Below are 11243 nucleotides of genomic sequence, written 5' to 3' on the forward strand. Positions count from 1 at the left end.
GTGGCAAGTGTCGTCTAAGTCACACCTTTATCCTGAAGGGTTGACTCTGGGCCAACGAAGTTAAACCTAATAAAAACTAATAAAATCATATTGTCAACACCAAAATCATCTCATAATAAAATTCAACTCTCAATATGATGTAATTTTTTGCGTGTTATATATTTATTAAGTCAAAATAAACATATCACTAATCGGGCCGAGTTCGGAAATGAGGATAACAATATCATCCTCAATCAGTCTACAATTGAGAATATTTAAAATTCGTTAATACCCGTATCTGCCGAGATTTTTCCCCGAAATCTTCTGTCATTGGGGGCAGGGACGGGGCCGGTAGGGATTTTTGCTATCCGTACTATCAAAACTTCAACATAAACCTTATATATCTATATTAAGTGATGAAGTATGATTAATCATAAAGGATGAATTGACCATTTATGTATGGCGTGTCTTCACTTTATACTTCATGAATTATTTATTTACTAAAGTTGTCTTATCCGAAGACTAGTCTTATTTTATCAGATGCTGTTTTATCGGATATCGGAAGAATAGTCTTGTTGGACAATTATATGTATTCGTCCAGGTCACCTAATTGAAAAAAACCCATTTATTTATAATTGTTTATTGTCCGTTAATTTTTCATCCTCTATATATAAACACCATGCCAGGCAGAGCCAAACTATCTAAATCACCAAAACTCCCAGTTATGGCAATGCAATTTGGGTCTTTAGTGTTAGGTGTGCTGCTTCTAACTGGCTTTGCATTGACAAGTAGTAAAGCTGATTTTGTACCAAGTCACTATGACACTGCTTTCCTCAACAGAAGCAGTTTTCCAGCTGGTTTCATATTTGGCACAGCTTCTTCATCTTACCAGGTTAGTGCTTCTGGGTCTATATTTCAATGTTAAACCAGTTAAGCATCCATGCATGAACACTAACATCATCATTATGTGTGGATTAATTTCAGTATGAAGGTGCTGCAAAAGAAGATGGGAGAGGACCAAGCATATGGGACACCTACACCCACAAATATCCAGGTGCATGTTTAATCAAATAATAACTAGCTAATTCGTTCTTTCTTTTTTAATTAACGTTTTCTTTTGCATCACTTTCTTTAAAAAAAAAAAATTTAAAAAAAAAATTCACGTTTTCTTTTTATATCTGGCAATGCTTTCCCTCTATTGGTTTCTGTTAAACTTTAGTTTATGGATTCAACTGCGGTCTTTTTGCGTTTTGCTTCCATAATTAAGTCAACATAACCTTTTTCGAGACTACATATAATTAAGGGTCATGCTAGGGAGACCAACTTGTGTACCAACTCTCTAATAGAGGTGGAGCCCACCAATACAATGGGTTCCACGCTCTATTAGAGAGTTGGTACACAAGTTGGTATCCCAAGTTGGTCTCCCTAGCATTTTCCAATAATTAATTATATATACGTTTTCCAATGTCTAAACAAGCCAAAGTGGTGGCCTTACTTCATGGAAATTACGTATTTTTGACTTCATTACAACAGGATGCAATTAAGTAAAGTATTAATTTGTTAATTAGTTTCAAGACCTTCATAATACTGGTCTTTCCCGGCTATAATAAAAAATTATAGTAGGGGGAAAAAATAATTAATAGGTATCAAAGGGGAATACATGTGAATGAAACCAGAAACCAAGTGGAAGTTTTATTAAAAAATAATAACATTATATTTTATAATAATCATACCCTCTTTAAAATATTTGTTCTTAAATCTGTTTTTCTTTTCTTTTGTTATTCATTATATTATACTAGCCTCTCCGCACTTACGAGAGGCTTTTTTTAAAATTTAAAATTTCTTTTAGAATTAAAAAAGATAATGGGTAGTTGTTCTCCATAAAAATAGGATCCATTATCCGATTTTTCTTTTAATTTTAATTTTTTTAAATATGAAAAGGTGTGAATTTACCATATTATCCTCATTTAATTAATAATTTCAATTCTTAATGTTTGCATTAACCAAGGGCATTTTCTGGTATTTTGAATATTTCACCATTCTCTGCCTTTTGCTTTATATACATAGATAACAAAATTCCCTAAAAATAGTTTTCAGCACCCCAAGTCAAGGCCCTAAAATAGTTTTCTCAGTATGGTGCACCAATCTTCTAATACTTATATATCAAATAAATTATTTTTTTTTGCTTATAAAAAAATGGAATGTGATTTGTATTATCCTTCATCCAAAATCGTCTAATAATGTCTTTTTATTCCGTTATCATTTTTTAATTAAATGGTTGTGAAAATGAGTGTTTGTATCATTAAGATATTCTGGCTGGCTCCTTTCGTCTTTCGATTTTATTTTAGGGCTTTTCACAAATAGGTTCATTCTAACATGATATATCATTTTGATAAATAAAATAAATAAATAAATAAAAACATGATATATCATTTTTTTTAATTAGAAAATGATAAGTTGCTAATTTTGGGTTTTTCTCTCCAATTAGGCCTTATATGAATTTTTATATAATATATCATGCTAAAATGGGTTTACTTATAAAAACATATTTTATATGACTAGCTAAAGAGGCAGAATGTATGGAGTTTCATCTCAGAATGATTTGGTGTGCGAATTGAATCCAGCCACAGTTTTATTGAGTCCACTACACCAAGTCTAGGATCTAAGAATTTTCCTTGACCGATTCTAATACCACTTCTTGGTCGGCTTAGTTAGAATGAAGCCTCTTACTTTTCTTTTTCCCATAACACAAACACAAGAATCTATATTTGGCGATCTATAATTAAAACTTTCTGCGGTTATATTTGCAGAAAAAATAAAGAATGGCAGCAATGGCGATGTGGCGAATGATGAATATCACCGCTATAAGGTGTTCAAAGATCACACGAACTTTATCTTCTAGACCTCAGGGTGACTAAATTTTTGGGACTTAAGAAAACACATGATATTGAAAATTTGAGATCCATAACTTTTAACTTCTTTCTTAAAATATCTTGTGTTGTTATATATAGGAAGATGTGGGGATTATGAAGAATATGGGATTGGATGCTTATAGGTTCTCTATCTCATGGTCCAGATTGTTACCAAGTAAGTTGATTCATATTTGGTTGCAAATTTGGAACCAATTCTCAAATTTGAACTTAATTCTTTTTTGTTTTCTACAACACTAGTCTTCTTATGTTTTTGTTGAAGTAATGTGGCTCTATTGTGAAACCAATAATATAGTTTAACCTGTTTTACTTCAATTTCTATTGTAGACAAGTTTTCTTTATTTGCTTGTTTTGTTCTAATTATTAGATGGAAAACTAACTGGGGGCGTTAACAAAGAAGGAATCAAATACTACAACAATCTCATCAATGAACTGCTACGTAATGGTAATACAACTGCCTAATCTCGTATATCATCTCACCCTAATTACAGCAAATATATAATAAGAGTTATGTGCACTCATAAGACACATTTGATCAAAACCTTAATTTGCTTTTATATTGATCATGTATGTATATAGGTTTAAAGCCATTTGTGACACTCTTTCACTGGGATCTTCCTCAAGCTTTAGAAGACAAATATGGTGGTTTCTTAAGCCCTCATATTATGTAAGTGAACGACCATCAAGTTCAGTGTACACTACTATGATGTATGAAATTCAAATCCATATTGATTTTTAATTTTTCCTACAGCAATCATTTTCAAGACTATGCAGAACTTTGTTATAAGGAATTCGGAGATCGGGTAAAGCACTGGATCACATTAAATGAGCCATGGACCTATAGTATTGGTGGTTATGCAGGAGCAGGTTTTGCACCAGGACGATGTTCTGATTGGCAGAACTTAAACTGCACTGGTGGAGATTCGGCTACTGAACCATATTTGGTGGCACACCACTCCTTACTTTCTCATGCAGCTGCTGTAAAAGTGTACAAAGATAAATATCAGGTCCTCTTTAACTCATATTTATTTATTTTTATTTTTTTGTGACAAGATTCAGTCCTAATTAAGATTAAACGTGTTTAATTCACTAATATTAAGTTGTACAATGGGATAAACAAATATAGTACCTTTTGCGTGGTCTAATCAACCAAATCAATGTTAAAAATGTGCAGGCATTTCAAAAAGGCGTGATAGGGATAACACTAGTGTCACATTGGTTTGTGCCGATTTCTAAGGCAAAGCACCATAAAAATGCTGCATTACGATCTTTGGATTTTATGTTCGGATGGCAAGTATATAAACTCAGTTACTGAACATAACACTTTTTGGCTAAAAATACTTTAAGTAATCTTAAGTTCGTGTTTGGAATTTATATGTCTTAATTTCTAGGTTTATGGAGCCATTGACAAGTGGTGACTATCCGCACAGCATGCGATCTCTTGTTGGAAACAGATTACCAAAGTTTACAAAAGAACAATCCAAGACGGTAATGGGGTCATTTGATTTTCTTGGATTAAATTACTACACTGCTTATTATGCAACCTATGCACCCCAACATAATTCTGTAAACGCAAGCTACTTAACAGATGCTCGTGCTAATCAATCATGTGAGTACAAATTGAAAAATTAAACATTTTGAGCAATGTAAGTTTCTTATATTAATTAGATTTTGATATTCATATATATTGTGGCAGTTGAGCGTAATGGAGTCCCAATTGGTCCAAAGGTACTTCTCAAATTAATAGCTTAAGCTACTAGCATATTTGGTTGATTAATTGTTTTCGACATACAAATTTAACTCATGAAAATCTCAATTATCTTCAAATCGAGTTGCAGGCTGCTTCAGATTGGCTATATGTTTATCCAAGAGGAATTCAAGATCTTTTACTATATACAAAGAAAAAGTATGATGATCCACTAATTTACGTTACTGAGAATGGTAATTATTTTTAAGCCTTCAGTAATTTCTTCATCCATGTTTCACATGTATAGTTGTAAAATACAATTAAATGCTCTAAAGTGTACATGTAAAACTAAATGATACCACATTTCACCTTGTAGGCATTGATGAGTATAATGATCCCAAATTATCACTTGGAGAAGCCCTTAATGATATCCAGAGAGTGGACTACTACTACAGTCACCTCTCGTACCTTCAAAGAGCAATCAAGTAAGTTCTTTTTAACAAATAATATTTTAGTTATATGTTCTACCCTTCTTACATTTAAGTTAATTAATCATTACATTGAATTATAAGTGCATTTGAAATTTCCTATCCTTTTGTGTAGGGATGGTGTCAATGTGAAGGGATATTTTGCATGGTCATTACTAGACAACTTTGAGTGGAGTTCTGGATACACTGTTCGGTTTGGTATCAACTATGTGGATTACAATGATGGACAGAAAAGATACCCGAAAGTTTCAGCAAATTGGTTCAAAAGTTTCCTAAAAAAATATTGAACAAATCAAATTATAGTTATTGTACGTAACAGATGATAACTCATTCCATATTTGTATTACTTCAATAATGTGAATGTTATTTGTGCACATCAACAAAAATAAATTCCAGTTGTAACCCAGATCGTTCCTTATGAATGTATACATAATCAATTGGATGAACTTTTATGTATGTAAATATTTAGATTCGAACTTTTGTCCCACATGTCTTTTTTGGTCAATTGCCTCACATTAGAGATGGAAGTCTAGCTAACATAAAGAGTTTAAAATATCTTGCACCTCTTCATTCACTGCCAATTAATAATTTTGGGTTGGATGCTCTCATTCTAATATGGTATTAGATTCAAGTTATCCATGTGTTAAGTGCAACGATCCCATAAGAATTGTCCACGCATTAGGGGCAAAGAATGCACACATTAAAGGGCATGTTAAGAGTATCTCACATTGCATATGGAAATTTAACATAAAGAACTTAAAATATTTTTGTTCTTCCCACATTACTAATTAGTTTTGGGTTGGATACTCACGTTCTAACATGGTAAAAGAATCAAGTTATCCACTTGGCGGATATAACGATACCGCCTACTCCAAAGTCACCTAATAAGAATTGTGACCTGTTAGAAGCAATGGACGTCTCAAGTGAGCAAGGTGTTGAGTCAGCACTAGAGAGGGAAGGCTATTAATTTGAAATGATATAACTGTTGCATGTAGAGCTTACATGTATATCTTGACTTCTTAGGTTACCTGGCATTTATTTATATAAGTATAAAAAGACATTGCTTATATAAGTTTCATGTCAAAAGACTAGTATAAAATTGGTACTTAATTGAATGGGGTAAATTGAAACCCCAATAGACAGATGTAAGACAACAATGATTAATTGTTCTTGACAACAATGATTAATTGTTCTCAGTAATAATATGACTAGTTGACTAGTCAAAGACCTATGAACAAACACTAGATACACAGATTCAAATCCCCTAATTAAACAAATCTGACAATGACAATGATCAAATGAACCTAGCAGAAATATGACTAGTTAACAACTAGTCATAAACCTAATAACATGCAAAATACACATCCATTCATCAATCAATTCTCAAGACCCTGCAAACCTAGAAGATGACTAAGTGACAACCTAAGCACTCAGAAGGATCCATCAATCTAGGCATCCCATGTTCTAGCAACAACCAAGGTGCACAGTGTGTGAACAGTCATTGATAAATCAAAAGTATATCAAACACAGTATCACTAGTCAAACATACACAACCAAACATCAGAAAATTGTTCACTCAGAAACCCACCATTGGAAAAAAAATGGGAGTCATCTTCCGACTAGGGAATCCACTAAGTCAAGAAGATTCTTACAGAAAAGAAATCACGAGCTCAAACAATCCTAGGTCTATTTATGAAATAAACACTACCTCAATGTGCAACATTCTTCTCCAAACTTAGTTGAGCCAGTAGCTTGTTCTTCATGGAAATGGTAGCTAGTCCATCAATTTCTAAACCCCATGGCACTGCAACACAGCTCTGGATTGAACAGAACCATGAAATATAGATTCTGAGATGAAAATGGCTCAATTCCTTCAAGAAACCATCCTCCTAAAGAAATCAACCAAGAATCTAATCTAGACTAAAGAAGATGACTTGTCATAATGAACCAAGATGCATACTGAAGAAGATGAATAATCATAACTAAACCCAGCTGCAGATTATAAAAAAACACAGCAGATTTCAAAGAATAATTTTCAAAATCTCATAATGAAAACTCAGACTTCACCAAATAGAGAATGCAAAGTAGAAGTTTTACTCTCAAAAATTCTGAATGGGTGCATTTGGTTTCAAAGATAGAATCACATTTGAAAACCTCATTTCAAAAGCCATGAACAATCTCAAACAAACTAAAGAGAAAACCAAGTTTTCCAAAATTGTGTAAATGAAAAAGATGAGAGATTAAAACTTTGATGTGCAAAGCTATGGTCAAATATTCTGAAAAAGAAGTAGCTTTCAAAATGAGATCTTGAAAACTCATCTCTATGCCATGAACACGCTCATACAAACCAAAGAGAAAACCAAGTTTTCCAAAATTGTGAAAATGAAAGTGATGAGAGATGAAAACTTTGTATCACTAAGCAAAAGTTTGGGAAATTAAATTTCTATGAAAGCCCCAAAGGAATTCAAGAAACCATGAACTCTTCTCCCAAAAGGCAAAACCTAATTTACGCTCTCTCTCTCTCTCTCTCTCTCTCTATAAAAACCCAATGAAAAATGTAAAATGAGAGAGTTGGTGAGTCTAGACCAACCCCAGCCTTTTTGGTAAAATTAGGCAGTCAAAAGGACACTTGGCAGCCAATGATTTGACTTATAATCGTGCCTTTATTAAAAATCTTGTGCTGGAAATATTTGGCCTATATGACTAGTCATCTAGACAAAGTATTGTGATGCAGATGCTGATTTTCCTAATGATGCCCATTATAAATGAATGCACAAATTATCTTGGTTTTGTAGCCTCATAAACTCTTCAATGTACTTCAACTTTTTAGCAAATACCCAAGTCCTAATTTCTAAATATGAGCTAAGAGGAATTACACACATGACAACTAATGATGACTAGATATGCATATTTGGCTAATCATACAGGACAACACTATAATGCATGCAATGTAATGTATGATATTTACCTTCATGGATCTTGATTCCATTTGAGTCATGACAAGTTTGAATTTGACTTCTGTAATGATCTTGAATGCAGACTAAAACTATCCTAAATTCCTTGAGCTTGTGTGACTACATACAAGATTACAAGTTTGTTAAAAAAAGCTAAAAACAATTAGCTAAGCACAACCTAACATAGTCTTTTCTTATTGTTATTTTGTATTCATCTATCTCTCCTAATTGAATATTACCCATTTATTTCTTTAATTTTTTATTAAAGAAATACGAAAGCTAGTCATTATGGCACTGCTTTCCTCAATAAAAGTAGTTTCCCTGCAGGGTTCATATTTGGTTCAGCTTCATCTTCTTACCAAGTCAGTCCGATTGAAGCTTAATTATACCTTTTAATTTGTGTTTTAATTATGTAATGTATAATTTTCTTTCCATGCCTCACATTTCATAACATTGTGTACTCTTATGTTTGTAAATTTCAGTATGAAGGTGTTGCAAAAGAAAAAAATTATTTTTGACCAAGCATTGTGTTTAAAATGGGCATTCATGACAAAGATATATACATTGACCACCTTTCTTTTTGCCCAGATTTTAAATAAATTATTAATTAAAGACTAAGTAATGCTAATTAAGATTTATTTTTATATTATACTCTGCCCAAGGGCGGACCTACGTTAGGCCTTCTCCAACTCATTTGGACTTAAACCCAAATTTCCCCCCTCCAAAAAGTAACCATTTGGGTTATGCCTGGACTCAAACCATTTTTTTCCCCAACCCTTCAGACTCAAATTTTTAGTCCACAACTTTATTAAATTTTTGGGTTAATTACAATTTAGTACCCTGTACTTACACCGTTAAGGCATGTTAATCCCCGTCTTTTCAATTTTTACAATCGCATACCCTTAGTTTGTAAATTTTTTGCAATGTGGTTCCGCCGTTAGAGTTTCTGTTAGATTTCTCTGTTAACTGCCTACGTGGCATTGTGGGTCCCATATTTTTTAATTTTTTTAATTTTAAATTGATTAAAATATGAATAAAATATTAAAAATCAAAAAATTTATCTCTCTCTCTCTCTTCCCAGACTCCCTCCCCCTTCCCCCTCGATTTCTTCTTCCCCTGCCCCGACCTTAAACTCCAAAACCAAAATACCCTTTTTTCTCAGAAATCAAGCAGGCAATAGGAATCCAAAACCAAAAATAACATCTAATAGCAAGAAGACCATATCCATTAATACCTGAGGATCCATCTGAGGGAAGAGAGAGCGAAGCTGATCGAGAAGATAAGGAGCAGAGAAGCGAATGGGAGATGTAGAAGAAGAACAGCGAAGCCTTTTTGAGAGAGGCGGCGATGGAGGAAGCTCTTCGAAAAAGGACCTCTTGCTTCCACACACTGCCGCAGACATCCTTCACTCTATCTCTCTCGGCTCTCAATTCCGAACGAATCAACCACACCACCGATTCAAATCGGATGATTTTAAAGATGAATTAGGGTTAGGGTTTTGAGGGGATTGTGGGAGAATTTTTACAGAGAGAGAGAGAGAGATAAAATTTTTGATTTTTTGATTTTTTTGATTCGTGGCTGGAGACTTGGCGCTGGAACTTCCAGGTGTCGCCGTCGGCGTTGAAGATGTCGTCGCCGAGGAGGTTGGTGAGGGTGGTGCGGAAGGTGTTACCTTTTCGTAGACGGGGAAATGGGTCTTGAGGATGTGCTGGACGACAGTGGGGTTGGCCGTGACGACGAAGTGCTTGCCCAGAGAGTGGTGGAGGGTGAAGGTGTTTGATGGCGAGCTTCGGAGGAGGTCTGTGATCCGTGGGAGCCTGCGTTCATCGTTTTTGTAGAGGGTTATTAAAGAGCCAATTATTGGGTATGATTTGGGGAGCTTGGTGTTGTTGCTGGTTTTGGGGTTTGGTTGTGATGAAGCCTTGAAGACGAAGAAGAAAAGTAGGGGAAGGAGGACCAGCGAGGCCAAGGTTAAGAGCTGAAGAAACATGGCTGATAATGGCAAAAAAATGGAAGAAATTGGAGGAGGGAGAAGAAATCTAGGTTGGGGGGAAGAAATCGGGTCTGGGTTGCACAGAGAGAGAGAGAGAGAGAGAGAGAGAGAGAAATTTTTTGATTTTTTATTTTTGATTTTTTTGATTTTTAATATTTTATTCATTTTTTAATCAATTTAAAATTAAAAAAATTAAAAAATGTGGGACCCACAATGCCACATAGGCATTTAACAGAAAGATCTAACAGAAACCCTAATAGCGGAACCACATTGCAAAAAATTTACAAACTAAGGGTATGCGATTGTAAAAATTGAAAAGACGGGGACTAACATGCCTTAACGGTGTAAGTACAGGGTACTAAATTGTAATTAACCCTAAATTTTTTAATAATGGTTTAAGTCGAAATTTTTTTCATGGATAACTTTTCTTCATTTAATCTTTTTATATAACTTAATAATTTAATATTTTGAATAATTTGACCTAAAAAAATTGAATTCCATAAATACAATTTTATTTGAGAAATAGTTGGGTATTTATAGAGTTTTGGAGTTGGATATGATTTGGATTAATTTAAAATATTATTTTAGCTGGTGGATTTAAATTTCAGCCATTTGATCTTTTTTTTTTTACCATTAAAATAGCTTCGATTTAATATGGATCGTTGATTTGGATTACTATTGGAATTTTAAAAAAGAACAAAGAAAAAAAGAAACTACTGCAAACCAACGCGCGACACCTGGTGTGACATATTCTACAACACAGTAGTGTGGGCCCCGTTCATTCCTCCTTGCACATGGGCTAATCATGGTTGTGTGGGCTCCACACAAAAAAAATTTGGCAATAGATGGACTAGTATTTGGTCCCAAGTTTGGGTTTTCCCATATTTTGGCCTCTTACTTTTATTGGGTTGAGAGAGATATTGGGCTATAATTTGAGATTTTTTGGTATTGGTCTCATAGGTTAGAGATAGCCATAGGGCTGTAGTGGGCTCTAGCCCAGTCCTATTTTTTAGAGTAGGCTTAATTTGTAAGCCAAATTTAGATAAATCAAATTTTAGCCCAAAGTTTCTCTCTATCTCTCTGTCTCTCTCCGTTTTCTCTTTCCTTTTTCTTATTTTCTTTCTCTTTCTTCTTTAATCCCTTCGCCCCTTTTCTTCTTTCTTTTCTCTCTCCTTTCTCTCTTCTTTTTCTTTCTCTATCTTTTCTTGTTCT

General features: G+C 33.9%; 2 protein-coding genes across 4 annotated transcripts; one reads left to right on the forward strand and one right to left on the reverse strand.

The window, feature by feature from the left end:
* The first annotated feature begins 683 nt into the window (after positions 1 to 683).
* On the forward strand, positions 684 to 5525 carry LOC110745097 (beta-glucosidase 12-like). 2 transcript variants are annotated; one of them, XM_021945175.2, is made up of 13 exons: positions 684 to 871; positions 964 to 1033; positions 2790 to 2848; positions 2991 to 3066; positions 3277 to 3354; positions 3489 to 3576; positions 3661 to 3916; positions 4084 to 4199; positions 4301 to 4518; positions 4606 to 4637; positions 4748 to 4850; positions 4973 to 5081; positions 5200 to 5525. In XM_021945175.2, exons 1-13 carry the CDS (start codon positions 704 to 706, stop codon positions 5369 to 5371), a joined length of 1545 nt encoding a protein of 514 aa, XP_021800867.2. In that variant the 5' UTR covers positions 684 to 703; the 3' UTR covers positions 5372 to 5525. The 2 variants fall into 2 exon arrangements, with proteins under 2 accessions (XP_021800867.2, XP_088110627.1); XM_088254501.1 differs by lacking the exons at positions 684 to 871; positions 964 to 1033 and having other exon boundaries at positions 2815 to 2889.
* Positions 5526 to 5784: 259 nt separating this feature from the next.
* On the reverse strand, positions 5785 to 10397 carry LOC148294163 (uncharacterized). 2 transcript variants are annotated; one of them, XM_088254502.1, is made up of 3 exons: positions 9273 to 10149; positions 8053 to 8158; positions 5785 to 6901 (listed from the first exon to the last, which is right to left on the reverse strand). In XM_088254502.1, exons 1-3 carry the CDS (start codon positions 9438 to 9440, stop codon positions 6867 to 6869), a joined length of 309 nt encoding a protein of 102 aa, XP_088110628.1. In that variant the 5' UTR covers positions 9441 to 10149; the 3' UTR covers positions 5785 to 6866. The 2 variants fall into 2 exon arrangements, 1 of the variants encoding a protein (XP_088110628.1); XR_015836466.1 differs by lacking the exon at positions 8053 to 8158 and having other exon boundaries at positions 9273 to 10397.
* Between the last annotated feature and the right edge of the window lie 846 nt (positions 10398 to 11243).

This window comes from Prunus avium, chromosome 6, assembly GCF_965620075.1.
Source record: "Prunus avium chromosome 6, drPruAviu1.hap1.1, whole genome shotgun sequence".
NCBI lineage: Eukaryota > Viridiplantae > Streptophyta > Magnoliopsida > Rosales > Rosaceae > Prunus > Prunus avium.